The sequence below is a fragment of the Anopheles darlingi genome, chromosome X (genome assembly GCF_943734745.1).
Source record: "Anopheles darlingi chromosome X, idAnoDarlMG_H_01, whole genome shotgun sequence".
In the NCBI taxonomy this organism is placed as follows: Eukaryota; Metazoa; Arthropoda; class Insecta; order Diptera; family Culicidae; genus Anopheles; species Anopheles darlingi.
This window is the reverse complement of record NC_064873.1, coordinates 10,992,918-11,007,156: the sequence shown is the minus strand read 5'-3', so window position 1 is coordinate 11,007,156 and position 14,239 is coordinate 10,992,918. Positions and strand designations below refer to the sequence as shown.

The 14,239-nt window shown below is 43.8% G+C and overlaps 4 protein-coding genes across 10 annotated transcripts in view; 2 read left to right on the top strand and 2 right to left on the bottom strand.

The window, feature by feature from the left end:
- Positions 1-331: 331 nt before the first annotated feature.
- On the bottom strand, positions 332-3,819 carry LOC125956862 (inositol polyphosphate 1-phosphatase). Of its 2 annotated transcripts, none has more exons than XM_049689119.1 (4): positions 3,805-3,819; positions 2,817-3,426; positions 2,603-2,725; positions 332-2,482 (listed from the first exon to the last, which is right to left on the bottom strand). In XM_049689119.1, the coding sequence occupies exons 2-4, from the start codon at positions 3,024-3,026 to the stop codon at positions 1,718-1,720; spliced, it is 1,098 nt and encodes a 365-aa protein (XP_049545076.1). In that variant the 5' UTR covers positions 3,027-3,426; positions 3,805-3,819; the 3' UTR covers positions 332-1,717. The 2 variants fall into 2 exon arrangements, with proteins under 2 accessions (XP_049545076.1, XP_049545086.1); XM_049689129.1 differs by lacking the exon at positions 3,805-3,819 and adding an exon at positions 3,642-3,660.
- A 2,562-nt stretch (positions 3,820-6,381) lies between these two features.
- LOC125956840 (meiosis-specific nuclear structural protein 1-like) lies at positions 6,382-8,023 on the top strand. The gene is made up of 3 exons (XM_049689068.1): positions 6,382-6,464; positions 6,533-7,330; positions 7,420-8,023. Exons 1-3 carry the CDS (start codon positions 6,462-6,464, stop codon positions 7,933-7,935), a joined length of 1,317 nt encoding a protein of 438 aa, XP_049545025.1. The 5' UTR covers positions 6,382-6,461; the 3' UTR covers positions 7,936-8,023.
- A 917-nt stretch (positions 8,024-8,940) lies between these two features.
- LOC125956720 (protein VAC14 homolog) lies at positions 8,941-11,501 on the top strand. 2 transcript variants are annotated; one of them, XM_049688854.1, is made up of 6 exons: positions 8,941-9,078; positions 9,159-10,617; positions 10,701-10,819; positions 10,916-10,995; positions 11,086-11,251; positions 11,364-11,501. In XM_049688854.1, exons 1-6 carry the CDS (start codon positions 8,981-8,983, stop codon positions 11,488-11,490), a joined length of 2,049 nt encoding a protein of 682 aa, XP_049544811.1. In that variant the 5' UTR covers positions 8,941-8,980; the 3' UTR covers positions 11,491-11,501. The 2 variants fall into 2 exon arrangements, with proteins under 2 accessions (XP_049544811.1, XP_049544801.1); XM_049688844.1 differs by having other exon boundaries at positions 11,361-11,501.
- A 213-nt stretch (positions 11,502-11,714) lies between these two features.
- LOC125956809 (pyrokinin-1 receptor) overlaps positions 11,715-14,239 on the bottom strand; it is a 4,835-nt gene continuing 2,310 nt past the window's right edge. For 3 of the 5 annotated variants that reach the window (XR_007469207.1, XR_007469209.1, XR_007469208.1), the window contains 4 exons: positions 13,325-13,545; positions 12,928-13,045; positions 12,175-12,459; positions 11,715-12,087 (listed from right to left, as the gene is read on the bottom strand). Coding sequence is in view for 2 of the 5 variants with exons in the window: in XM_049689025.1 (XP_049544982.1) it covers positions 12,251-12,459; positions 12,928-13,045; positions 13,325-13,545 (548 nt within the window). In the remaining 3 variants the exon portion in view is untranslated. Of the gene's footprint in view, positions 12,460-12,927; positions 13,060-13,324; positions 13,546-14,239 lie in introns of all 5 variants that reach the window. The other 2 variants (XM_049689025.1, XM_049689044.1) reach the window with 2 other exon arrangements.

Below are 14,239 nucleotides of genomic sequence, written 5' to 3'. Positions count from 1 at the left end.
AGGAGCTAGAGCTACCGATAAACAATTTTAACGCTTTTTCTTGAAGCGAGGCTTTTCAGTTTATGGATGTTTGAGAATAGTTGATATGTTGCACATGGAAGCGGTAGCGTTGCGAATCCATGTTTTAACGACTGATCATTTTGCATTCAGTTTTAAGCGTTCTCGCCTCAATCAGTCTAGCACACACGCAATGTTGCTATTGCGTTGATGCTATAGAAGAGCACTGCTTGATTCTTTAATTATAACATGAGAGACAGAAAACAATTCATTCATTTAATTATCAAACTAAACCAAACAAAACCAACAAATGAAGTGTAAGCATAGTAGAGCATATATATCTAAAAATGTTGTTATATATACATTACAGAAAGCGCATACTTATAAAACAATTTCAAACATTCCTACTAAAAAATGTTGTTATTCTAAGAGAAAAAAAGTATTTTATGAAAAAATGTATAATAAAATATGTTACGCATAAAGCCACTGTTGTTTGTGTGTGTTCCAGATTGATCCGAATATTGAGAAACTAATAATTCATAAACTAAAACTAAAAAAATAAGTTTGTAGACAATTTGTCGAACATTTTGCCAACTTCCAATATTGTTTATTATGCAATGTCATACGAAACGCTGCGTACATCGATACAAGTAAATAGGACTGCCTGCCACGTGATACGTAATTGTAATCGTCTGTGTTTGGCACATACACATGGTTTCTGATACACTTGCTGAAAATCACCATCACTTTTATGTCAATTTCGTAGCAGTTGAAAAAAATCAGTACACCGTACGAATAGATTCTAATAATTCTATCAGTATACATACATCCTCTACTACAACATCCCACGCTTGTGAGTACCTTTTGAAACACAAGCAGCACACCAGCAGCATGACAATTTTGGAATATCATTCATCTAGATTTGCAACGAAAGAGCGCTCAAAAATGATTGTCATCCAAATGTGATGTATGTAAGGGAAAAAATAGCAGGAATGATACATTTTACTACCCGATATCCAAACATGCGTTGCTTTTATGAGTACAGCACTCTAACATCTATTACTAATGTATGGCACATACCTAATTATAAAAACAAAATATGCATTTAAAGACTTGTTGAAAAAGTAATAGCGTACAGATGGCAAACAGATACAATGCTTCAAATGCTTTTTGGGTGCTTTGGAGTACAACAGCCATTTCGTTAAAATTCGTGCCGAGGCATTGCTTCTGTCTTCGATGTACATAGGAGCTATTGCACACCAACGGCTTCTTAACCCAAGATCTTAAAAGGAGAGCCTTTTACAAGAAATACATATTCCACTGTTTTGATTACATATTCGGAACTACCAGATCGTATGCGAATGAAAACGAATAACTCAAGGTACGTGCCTATACTACTCCTACTCTAAACAAACAAAAAATAATCGCTAATGTTTTTGTTGATTTTTGATTACTATGTTATACTGTGGCTGCCTAGAATACCCTTGTTTCTAGTGAGTAGAAAGACTACAACGAAAGCGAGCTAGACATTCAATACTGTTTGAACCATTAACCACTCACAATGAACAATCACAATTCATACGCTACTACGCGGGTTACTGTTTTTTGTTTGTGTGTTTTACTATTCCGATTTCAATGAAAATGAAAAAGCGTGTCTTGTCTAGAACAATAGACTGGGGGTGGACGACTGATTGATAGCTTATGTGGTTCTGGTTGTTGTTCACAGCTTCAGAAATTCTCGCAGCTTGTCTATGTTCTGATAGGCAATGATACCGCCCAGGTTGCGGATGGTTTTGCGATCCGTGTAGGAGATCTTCTTCACCGACTTGTTAATAAGCGTGTCCTGCAGGTTGAACAGGTCACCGTTCATCGAGCGCAGTATCGCTTGCGGTGCACACGTGTCCCATTTGTAGGTCGTACCTTTGCTCAGCAGAAAAAGCTCTGCTTCGCCCGTGGCGATCTTCAATATTTTGTAACCAGCACCGGCCGAGAAAATAACGTCGTATTTCAGTTGATTGCGTATGAACTCGACGTATTTTGATTGCTCCGATGGTGACAGGATCGCAATGCGGGCCTCCGGTTCGTGCGGCGCAATGTTGTTAAATTTTAGATCGCCCACCGACATTCCCCAATAGACTTTGCTGCAATACTCGGGGGGCTGCTGATCGTTTTCGATGCGCTCCGCGAAAGGTTGATTGATGACACCGATAATAGGAGTGCCGTTGCAGGTTTCGTACACGCCAATCAGCACTGTGCAGCACTCTAGCCCGGAGGCGGCTATGTTCGGGAATTTGGTACGCTTTTCCTCACCCTTGATGTACTCCGCCGTGGCGTCGATGGGGTCGATCCAGACGCCCAGCTCCGACCATTCGTTGTCCAGCGGAACCAGATCGCCCGGCAGCTCGAGGCTCTGCATATCCAGTTCAACCTCTCGGTACACTTCTTCCACGAGCGCCATCACTACCTCATCGTCGTCGACAAAAATCTGCAGCAAAAAAAAAAGTCGCGTACACTTGACTCAAGAATTTCGTACTGCAGCCCTGTGTCCTCCTCATCATCGCCTGCTTCCCAAAGACCCGTTAAAAGTGTTCCCCGCTCCCGTTACCTTTTGCAGCGTTTCAATCGTTTTCGTCTGCTCATCCGTAACGGTCAGTGTGATTGAATCTCCGGCCTTGTTTGAGAATTTTGAATTTTCCTCGCCGCGTATGTTATCACGTAACGCAGGAAACTAATCGATAAAAGTGCAATATTTGTTAAAACGCTACGGAACTCCGACCACCATGCGCCTCCACGGATCCCTCCGCCGTCCCTTTGCTCACCTGCTTGCCGATGTCGTGCTTTATCATTTCCTGTATAAGGCAGTCGGCGAGCGTTTTGAAGTCGTGATCGAAGCGCGAGTTCGATTCACTTTCATCTTTCTCCTGAACCAGCAACCCGAACAGTCGTTCATTGCGTCTGCAGATGCGCGCGATGTTAGCCGCCTTCTCCGACGCCTTGATTAGCTCGCACAGCAAACTCAAGGCCGACATTTTTGGTGCCGGATAAGCGATGATGTTTCTGTTGCTTAATGGAAACGGGCGGAGCGTGCCACAGTACAAGCCTTAGGAGTTCTCTACTTCTGCTTGATTGGCCGTCTGCTGCTGCTTCCGTCCAACTTCGTGTTGAATGTCCTCTCTGTGCGGCGCTACTGATGTGGAGTAGCGTACCCCGGCGGTTGGCTAGTGTGCACCCCAAGCATTTACTACTTCCGGCTGTCCGACATAACGTTACGTTATTTAGCGTTACATAAACATACAACACCTTGTTTACTCGTGCCAGCTGCTAATTCCCACGGATGTGCGAGGCTGAGTATGGGAAAAACAACCACTCAATACTGCCAGATTTAACCTCCTCGATGGCTTCGGAAGCGATACACTACATATTATATCGCTGAGTGTAGTTGTACCGATCGAAATTGCATGCGAAATTTTCGAAAAGAGCCAAAGAGAGAGAGAGAGAGAGAGAGAGAGAGAGAGAGAGAGAGAAGAGAGAGAGAGAAAGAGAGAGAGAGAGAGAGAGAGAATGCGAAAGATGGTGTGGGGATGGCAGCGGGGAAAAAAAGAGGGGATCATATTGAGAATCTCAGTGTTTCTCTCATATCCTACCGACGCCGTCGCAGTGGCACTCGCTCACGAGACCAATAGCATTTCGTTCCTATCGCAGGCGCTCGATGATGTAAAAGCTGTTACATCACACAATTCTCAGCTCGCGTCTACTGACTCTTTCTTCTACAACAAATAACTCTCTATGCGGATGACATACAATTACCAATGACGTTTCGGGGATTGTAAGAACCAGGATTCTTATGTGAAAAAATGGTAAAATACTGAAATAGGGGTGCCTATTCCCGTCCGGCGTAGTTGCCGTCTCACTGGCGCTCCACACCATACATATATTTGGCAAATAAATTGGGTCTACGAGTGTCCACACCACCAATTTATTTGCCAAACATTTCTGTGAGTGGCTGGGCGATCGCTCAAAATCGTGCTAAAATTTACCCAAACCTTGTTCAAATTGTGTTTTTGGTAAAAGACTGAAATAGGCCCCCCCACTCACGGTGAGTTACTGAGTGACCGAAAAAATCGTTAAATACCACTTTTTAGATAAGCAAACCTTCATAAAAATATGCGGAAACGTAAATAAATGTATTAGGGGAGGGGGGAGGGGTGGAAATGTTACATTTTTCCATTAAAATAACGATTTTTTCGGTCACTCAGTAACTCACCGTGAGTGGGGGGGCCTATTTCAGTCTTTTATCATAAATGTATTAGGGGTGGGGGGAGGGGTGTAAAAGCTTCATTTTACCAATAAAACAGCGATTTTTCGGTCACTCAGTAACTCACCGTGAGTGGGGGGGCCTATTTCAGTCTTTTACCGTGTTTTTTTGGTGTAAATAAACCATTATCATAACCCAAAAACCCTAATTTTCTTATGTCCAACAAAAAAAAGGGTAAAAGACTGAAATAGGCCCCCCCACTCACGGTGAGTTACTGAGTGACCGAAAACATCGGAAATTGCCACTTTTTAGACAAACAAACCTTCATAAAAATATGTGTAAATAAATGTATTAGGGGAGGGGATAGGGGTGGAAAAGTTACATTTTATCAGTAAAACAACGATTTTTTCGGTCACTCAGTAACTCACCGTGAGGGGGAGGGCCTATTTCAGTCTTTTACCATTTTTATGAAGGTTGGCTGGTAAAAGACTGAAATAGGCCCCCCCCACTCACGGTGAGTTACTGAGTGACCGGAAAAATCGTTAATTACCACTTTTTAGATAAGCAAACCTTCATAAAAATATGCGAAAACGTAAATAAATGTATTAGGGGAGGGGGGAGGGGTAGAAAAGTTACATTTTACCAGTAAAACAGCGATTTTTCGGTCACTCAGTAACTCACCGTGAGTGGGGGGGCCTATTTCAGTCTTTTACCGGTTGGCTTAGCTAAAAAGTGGAAATTACCGGTTTTTTCGGTCGGTAAAAGACTGAAATAGGCCCCCCCCACTCACGGTGAGTTACTGAGTGACCGAAAAAATCGTTGTTTTACTAGCCGTGGCCACACGGCGCCCGCGTGGCCACACGGGGCGAAAACTCTAGCGCAAACGAAAAAATTAATGTCAAAACGGTTTCGCTTAACCCTTACACGCTGTCAAACTTTTATACGTCCGCGGACTTTTTCGCTGAACCCTTGACGCTATCGAACGCTTTATTTACGAAAATGTAGGTTCTTTTCGTGTTTTTGCATTTTTAATATAAATATAACAGCAACAGCAACAATATCGTTAAAAACTGCAAAATTTATTCGGAAATCAACTTCAGCGGCCAAAACACAGATGAAAACAATACGTTTGACATTTCGGCATAAATTTTCGGGTTTTTACCCCTGCCACACGAAGCGAAAACATTTTGGCATTAATGTGCAAATTTGCGCGCAAATTTTCGCCCCGTGTGGCCACGGCTACTGATAAAATGTAACTTTTCCACCCCTCACCCCTCCCGTAATACATTTATTTACGTTTCCGCATATTTTTATGAAGGTTTGCTTGTCTAAAAAGTAGTAATTAACAATTTTTTCGGTCACTCAGTAACTCATCGTGACTGGGGGGGCCTATTTCAGTCTTTTACCCATATTTGTCTAAAAAGTGGTAATTAACGATTTTTTTGGTCACTCAATAACTCACCGTGAGTTTGGGGGCCTATTTCAGTCTTTTACCTACCTTTCAGTCTTTTACCGAATTTTGGCATCGCGGCGCGCTCGGCGGTAAAAGACTGAAATAGGCCCCCCCACTCACGGTGAGTTACTGAGTGACCGAAAAAATCGTTAATTATAACTTTTAGATAAGCAAACCTTCATAAAAATATGTGGAAACGTAAATAAATGTATTAGGGGTGGGGGGAGGGGTGTAAAAGCTTCATTTTACCAATAAAACAGCGATTTTTCGGTCACTCAGTAACTCACCGTGAGTGGGGGGGCCTATTTCAGTCTTTTACCTACCTTTCAGTCTTTTACCGAATTTTGGCATCGCGGCGCGCTCGGCGGTAAAAGACTGAAATAGGCCCCCCCACTCACGGTGAGTTACTGAGTGACCGAAAAAATCGTTAATTATAACTTTTAGATAAGCAAACCTTCATAAAAATATGTGGAAACGTAAATAAATGTATTAGGGGAGGGAGGAGGGGTGGAAAAGTTAAATTTTACCAGTAAAACAACGATTTTTTCGGTCACTCAGTAACTCACCGTGAGGGGGAGGGCCTATTTCAGTCTTTTACCCGCTCGGCTACCGAGCGCCGTAGTGTGAACAGTCGGCCATTGTGGCAATTTGTCTAACTGCTCATTGGGTATTGGAACTGCCGCCGTTGTCATGGAAATGCTGGTTGACATGCTTCTGTTTCAGATGCCAAATTGAATTGAAAAAACGAAGCTCGCCATGGTAGGTAGCGTATGGCCAGTTTAGCTCATATCGGTATTAAAATATTCTTCTATTTCTATTGTTTGCAGTACTTTGAACACCAAAAATATTCTCGAAATCCGCAGCGCAACAGAACGCCAGATCGCCAGTTAGATCAACCGTGCGTACGCAACCAAAAGCTGACTGCTTGTAACACTTCCGACAGGCAGATATGGTTGAAGGAGGAACGGCAGAACACTCGGCTGCTGGACGAAGCCAATCATCGGACCGTGAACACGGCAAAGCTAAGGCAACAGTTGCGCGAATCCAGCCAGGATCTACGCGAGTTAGAATCGAAGCTGCGTGCAGCATACGTTGCGAAAGGAATCGCAGCGCAGCTGGCTGAAATTGCTTTGAACAAGCAATGCGAGCACCTGAAAAACATCGAGGAGCAGGAGGAGCTCGCAAAGCTTCAGCAAAAGAATACCATCTACATGCAGTCACTGCTGGAGAAGCAGACAAAGGACAAGGTGCAGCTGCGGGCGGTCCTGCTGAACCAGATAAGCGAAGCGCGCCACACCAAGCAGTGCCTATATCAGGAATTTTTGCGCGAAAAGAACAGCCTGGATGTGGTGGTGAAAAAAATGCAAGAAGAGGAGGTGGAGGCGATACAGCGCAAACTGGAACTGCGGAAGTGCACGCGCCGCGAGATGGAGTACTTTCAGGAGGCCAAAGAGCAGTGGCGCACACGCCAGCGGTTGCTGGACGAGGAGGAAAACGAACGGATCCGCCTGTACTGCGAGAAGAAGGCACGTTTATCATTGCAGGCGAAGCAGCACGAGCAGGAGCTGAGTCTAAAGCGCGAGGAGCAGAACGAACGGATGATAGGAGAGCTGGAACACGAAGAGGTAGGTCGGCAAAGAAGCAACGGGGAAATTAGGCACCGTTACATACTCTTACTCCTCGCCTAACCAACGATACCTTTTCGAACGATCAGGATGAAAAACGGAAGCGTGAGCAGTTGCTGCAGGAGCTGTACATGGTCGAGCAGAACGATCGGGAGGAACTGAAGCGGCAGCGCCTGCTGGAGGAAACGCTGCGGAAACGGTTCGAGTTGCGCCTTAGCCTGGAGCGCCAGCGTATCGAAGTGTCCTGTCAGCGCCAGCGAGAAGAAGAAGAAGCGAAGCGGTTCCAGGAGGAGCAGATCAAGGCGTGGGCGGAACGTGACCGTATTGAGCAGCTGTCGAACGAGAAACGTCGTCGCAAGATGATCGAGTACAAAAGGGAGGTGCAGGAGCTGCTCGAGGAACGGCGGAGACAACGAAGGGATGACGTTAACCAAGCGTTATGGCAGGAGGAACAGCTGCAAAAGGAAGAAAAACACAGACAGGAGATCCTGGAGGAGGAGCGTATTAAGCTGTTAAAAGAGCATGTGGTTGCCCTCGTCGGTTTCCTACCACCCGGCATCCTGCGCGAGGCTGATCGCGAATTCATACCGCTGCCGAAGTGTTAAGTGATTCAAGATGTCTTTATTTTAATACATTGGCGAAAAATGTACCGTAGCCATGGAAAATTAGCAATACAGCAGATCAGCCCCCGGGTGATTTGTCTTATTTCTCTTTTCTCTGTTCACACCTAGATTGCACGAAGGTCGATTTAAAATACACGAAAAATAGCACCATATCACTAGCGACACCTTATCAAATCATGATAAATTGTTTAATATACATTCTGTCAAGAAAGTGCCGGGAATAGTCTATTTAATCTGACTGGGCTTTGGGAGTTAACTTGCTTATTCCCGTGAGACGTTAGTTGACGCCAATCTTCACGTAAAACAGTTATTACCTGGATTTCAACACATTCCTGCCAAAACAAATTGCAAAACCAAAGAGCAACGCTGGCTTGCTTGCGTAGCCTGCTACGCAGAAACCCCGGTTGTATCACATCAAAATATATGGAAGTGTTCACGCAACGCACCGAAAGCTATTTTTTGGAGCTTTGGAAGAGCTTAAAAGTTGGTGTTTTTTTTCGGATCTGTAAAAATCTACAGATTGTGGCAGGTTCTGAGCCGACTGTAGCAGGCTACGCAAGCAGGCCAGCGTTGCCCTTTGGTTTTGCAATTTGTTTTGGCAGGAATGTGTTGAAATCCGGGTTATAACTGTTTTGCGTGAAGATTAAACTATTTATCATTTTTGCTGTGCTATTATATATAGTAATATATATATATATAGTGCTATTTTTCGTGTATTTTAAATCGACCTTCGCGCAACCTAGGTGTGAACAATAAATTAAGCTTTTGCGTCAAAAAACGCCAACTTTGGCGTTTTTAAAAACGCGCTCGATGTGAAAGCAACTTAAAAGGAGATTTTTGTTTTATTGCCAATTAGGGGGGGGGGGGGGGGGCTTTCTTGGTAAAACGGTAAAACGGAAGATGAGCTCCCATAAGCTTCTCGCTTAACTGTCATTCGTTGTTGCTGTTTTTTTTCTGTTGTTGTTGAAACGTTGTTGAAACCGGAGATCCTATCGTACTATCGTAACGGTGAACAAAATAGGCCAGGATGGAAAATGCATTTGCGCCTATAAGCGAAGCGTGCGTTAAGGCACTCAGTGATAAAACATACGATAAGAGGAAAATGGCAGCGCTTGAAATTGAAAAGTATAACTTTTTCTCTCTGCCCTCAAAATTCCGCATGTTCCGCTAATTATTCTTCTTTCATCATTTTGTCTACTATATAGAATGGTTACTGATTTTAATGCCAAAAAAAATATGACCCAGGTTAAGCGTATCATCGACGTATTGAGCAAAGATTTCGTTCGCTCGAACGATCTGAACAAAAAGAAGGGTGGTTTGATTGCGCTCGCAGCCACTAGCATCGCATTAGGCAAAGAGACGGAGCGGTTCATCGAGGATATCGTAAACCCCATTCTAAATTGTCTGATTGACAGTGATATGCGGGTGCGCTACTTTGCGAGCGAATCGCTGTACAACGTGGTAAAGGTATCGCGTGGCTCAGTGTTACCCTTTTTTCCCAGTCTATTTAACGCCCTCAGTCGATTGGTTATTGATCCGGATCAGAACATCAAGAACGGTAGCGAAATTCTCGACCGTTTGTTGAAAGACATCGTGATCGAGTCGTCGCAGACGTTCGATCTGGACGCATTCATACCGTTGGTTCGCGAGCGAATAATGGTGAAGAGTTCGTTTGCCCGGCAATTCATCATATCATGGATCTCGGTGCTGAATGCGGTTCCGGAGATCAACATGGTCATGTACTTGCCCGAGATTCTGCACGGACTGTTCCAGATGCTGGAAGATCCGCTGCCCGAAATACAACGCATGTGCGAATCGCTGCTTGCGCAATTTCTGAAGATCATCAAGGCAGATCCGGGGGCTGCAGACATTCCTAAGATGACGAACGTGCTAATCGTGCAGGCGCAATCAAACAATACATTGATTCAATTTTATGCTATCAACTGGATCAAGGAGTTTGTCCAGTTGTACCGCGGAGAGATACTGCAGTTTGCTAGTGGAATATTCACCGCGATATTGCCTTGTTTGGCGTTCGAGAGTGACGCGAAAAAGAGTATCAAAGACTGTGCGAACGCCGTCAATTTGCATCTGCTCGAGCTGGTGTCGGGTGTTGGCGAAGATAAGCAGCGTAACCTTAGCTTCCTGGAATTAAATTCAGTGATGGAGGTGCTTCGCCAGTACTTGGTGCACAGTCCGGTACCGACAAAAATCGCGGTACTAAAGTGGGTGCACCATCTGTTTACTGAAGTGCATGACGAAATGTCCGAGCATGCGAACAAACTGTTTCCGGTACTGTTACGCGACTGCCTCTCGGACAGCTCGGATGAGGTCGTACTGCAGGCGATCGTTGTGCTGGCGGAGATCGTCAACTCGGCTACGGTACAGGGCAACTACTACTATAAACCGCAGTATCGAACGTTCCTAGGCGAGTTGCTCAGTCTGTTCAGCGACAACAACGCGTTTCTGGAGAAACGCGGTACGCTCATTATACGCCAACTGTGCCGTCTGTTAAACGCCGAATACATATACCGAACATTCGCCGAGATTTTACTTAGAGAACCCACCGGCCTAGCTACAACCATGGTGCGAACGCTCAACATGATACTGCTCACGACGTCCGATCTTTTCGACCTACGCAATATGTTGCGCGATATTCGCAATCAGGTAAATCTGTACCATTATTTACAATCAGTGTTGTTTTTATTTTGGTTTTAATTGATGCTTTCTGCCTATTTATTCGTTTACAGCAATCTGCGTCACTGTTCGACTGCCTTTACAGGTGCTGGGCACATTGTCCGGTATCAACGCTGTCTCTGTGCCTGCTTGCCCAGTGTTATCAGCACGCTTTAGAGATCGTGAATCTCTTGTAAGTTTACCTTGAGGATACTCGTAATGTTGTTGTTTCGTAAAATGGGCATTTATTTTATATTTGTTCCTTGCATCATCTCCCTATATATAACAGTGCGAGCATGGAGATAACGGTTGATTTTCTCGTTGAAGTAGACAAAATGGTTCAGCTCATCGAATCTCCAATATTTACTTGTAAGTATCATACCTCTAAACCAACTAGTATTCCTCGTTCAAACGAAACATTATTAATTGGCCCTCATCCAATCCTTTGGAATCTTGTAGCGCTCCGCCTAACATTGATTACACATTCGAACGAAAATGCCGACGCTCAGCATTTGTCACGTGCACTTTACGGCATTCTGATGCTGCTGCCGCAAACGGAAGCATTCCATTTACTCAACAATCGGTTACAGTGTGTGCCCAACTATTGGGGCCAGCCTAACAAAATGTAAGTTTTTCATATTCAATCTTCAATAGTTGCACTAAAGATGGAATAGCTTATGATGAGGACCGCTTAAAAACTAACTGGTATGCATAACTTATTTTTCATTTCTAAGCAGCAACTCCAAGTCCTCAATTCAGAGCCAAGGAAAAGTTAAGTTTGATGATTTATTCACCTATTTCAAGGAAATGCAAGAAATAATTCATCAGAAACGCGTTGAAAAGCGCAAGAAGAACCAATTTTAAACGGAGTAGAATATGTGCATTTGCACGACTTCCACGAACCGAACTGTACTGCTCTTTACGGGTGCATGAAAATGCCAATGGCGAAGCCTATCCAACGACCTTCTCTCATTTCCAGGCCACGAGATCAATTGCAACGTACAACAGTAGATTGCTAAACCAAATAGTGTTTGTTAAACTGTTATAAGTTAATGCATTACAAATATAATGCGGACGGCTTTGATCAATAAAAATCGTATGTTTATCTAAACTTTTAATTCTGTGCGAGCACATGCAGAGGGTCACTATCAAACATGGACCGAGAAAACTGTCGTCGAATATCAGTGCAGATATTATGCATGTGTAGCTTCGCAGCGTCTCACACTCGGTATTTGTGTAACAATTGTGTTGGGTACCTATACTTTCCTTTACCCTTTATTTGTATCTACTTCACTTTTCCTAAAATATTGCTGAACTTAGCTAAAGCGTTTAGAATTATTTGACAGCAACTTTTAGAAAAACGCTAAACAAATATCGGTCACGGGTAGCTCACAGATGCTGACGGTAATCCATAGAGCCCTTGAAAAATGGGCCATTTTGATAGATTCTGTCATAAATTACCTACAATAAAATGATAGTGCAGAAGAGGGGTTAGAGAGTTCTTTCATTCGAATGGCTAAGACTGATTTGTCGAATCAGGCATATTACTCCAGGGATCTTGTTGGCCGTATAAGGTAGGGTGAGTGCACGTGACCGTTGCGTTGCCGTAGCGGCTGAACGCGGACTACAGGTTTGCTGGTAGATTGGTGCGTTGAACGTACTGGTTCGCGATGGTCGTAGTCTGTTCCACCGCGCCTCCATTCTGTTGGTTGCAGACAGGCGCCTTAGATGACTTGGGCTTCTTGAGCGGGTAATCCCGGAACAGTATTACAGAGTCAATTGACTGCCTCTGAGTGGCAGACGAGCAAAGGCTGTCGTCTTTGATGGAATAACCTTGGTATCCAGCATGTTTGAATAGATATAAAGACAGGTGGAACTAATCAGACCGGAGTAGTTCAATATGTATATAGTGGCACGGGAACAACAACATTATCCAATCAAAAAAGCTACCCTTCATTCATCGCTCTATTCAACCGGTAAAGCAGAGGGAAATTGTAAATGGAACAACAAGCATGCACTCTAACGTGATCAGATCCTAGATGGTTCATTAATAAAACAACTCGAAGCTTCGTAGCTAAGCGTGGCACAAGAAAAGGATTCCACTTACGCAACAGGGTTGCAAAACTATTTTGCAAGCATAGAGCTAGCACACTCACTGCCGTTCGTTGTTTACCAAACAAGGTACTAAAAAGGGGAATATATTTCCCACAACGATGCACGCGCGCTCCTTCGTAGGAGCGTGTAGTTCACAATGGTAATTACAGCAGTGTATGCTCCAGGGTGGGTTCGAACTCTGCCTACCTGACAAATCGGACGATTCTTTAGCTGAAGCGGCTCTTCGCTGTCCTCGAGGCAGTATTCGGTATGATCGCTCCTTGCTATTTGATGGCGCAAAATGACAGCAGTTGGACAGCGTTTCCTAAATAAAATCGACTGTAAATGAATCGTCTTAGAGCATCTCGGGAGTGATCGGAATGAAAAAAAAACAGGGTTTCGCAGTTAAATAAAGTTAAGGTAAAAATCCATTATTAGCACCGATAAAAGACTTAAATGACCCTGCACTCACATGGGTTTTAATAATATTCCTAATAATGGGTGCTAATAATGGTTTTTTTTTTGTGTGTGTCAATAATCAGTTTTTACCAATCATGAAAAAAAAAACTGGCGGCGATATTCGAGTATACCGAGCCGTACGTACCTTAAATGCTTGCCGGAACTTATTGCTCATGATATTGTACAAAAGCGGATTGATGCAGGTCGACAGGTAGTACAGGATGCCGGAAATATACGTAGTTACGATGAACAGCTTCAGTACTAGCGGATCGGACGGCTGGTGATCCTTATCGACACCGTAGATATACACCAGCCGCTGAGCATGGAAAGGAGCCCAGCATAAAAAGAACGCCACCACGACGGCCACTATGAGAAGATTGTTCGATTACCGATTAATATGAGCCAATGCACATCGTTTTTTAACATTTATGAGAACGGGCGAGCCTTATGTTTAGATACACATCATAAAATGATTAAGTATTTATTTGCAAAGCGTGCGTGCCATTTTAACAAATTGTTGTACTCTGTTAATGAATTAATGCGATTCCACTAGTCCCAAAGCTTGGATGAACTGAAGTGAGACACTAGAGAACCGGGTAACGAGCTACCCACGAACACAGACATACTAGCATAGAAGGTAAGCAATTAAGTAAGTACCTCTCTACCCACAATACCAACGATAATGCTGCAAAGCTAGCGATGAATTATTTATAACACCTGACACACGCTGATGAACAAGACGGTATTGGACGAAGGCGGAGAATATCATCAGAATGGCAGATAACAATCCACCCCCTCCAAAGCGTAAAATAATATATTAGGGAAGGGGGTAGGGAGTTTGCTCGATCGCGAGCCGTGCAAGGATATTCTGTGTCAAGCCAAGACCGCTCGTCGATTGTAGCGTGTGATGAGTAGGTAAATATGTAACGAGATATTGGGAATGTCACTTTAGCCGGTAACCAATCATTATCTTAAATCAGTGGAATAGAAGAAAATACTGCTAATACCGAAGGCTTTACACTAATAAGACGAATAGCACGTCGGTGATCGGCTAGGTACG

Coding starts and splice junctions, on each gene's coding strand:
- LOC125956862 (XM_049689119.1), bottom strand. CDS start 3,026: ATGTCGGCCTTGAGTTTGCTGTGCGAGCTAATCAAGGCGTCGGAGAAG. Junction 2,726..2,816: donor AGCACGACATCGGCAAGCAG/GTGAGCAAAGGG, acceptor TTTATCGATTAG/TTTCCTGCGTTACGTGATAA. Junction 2,483..2,602: donor CGATTGAAACGCTGCAAAAG/GTAACGGGAGCG, acceptor TTTTTGCTGCAG/ATTTTTGTCGACGACGATGA.
- LOC125956840 (XM_049689068.1), top strand. Junction 7,331..7,419: donor GAGAGCTGGAACACGAAGAG/GTAGGTCGGCAA, acceptor TCGAACGATCAG/GATGAAAAACGGAAGCGTGA.
- LOC125956720 (XM_049688844.1), top strand. CDS start 8,981: ATGGAAAATGCATTTGCGCCTATAAGCGAAGCGTGCGTTAAGGCACTC. Junction 10,996..11,085: donor CGAATCTCCAATATTTACTT/GTAAGTATCATA, acceptor GGAATCTTGTAG/CGCTCCGCCTAACATTGATT. Junction 11,252..11,360: donor TGGGGCCAGCCTAACAAAAT/GTAAGTTTTTCA, acceptor TTCATTTCTAAG/CAGCAACTCCAAGTCCTCAA.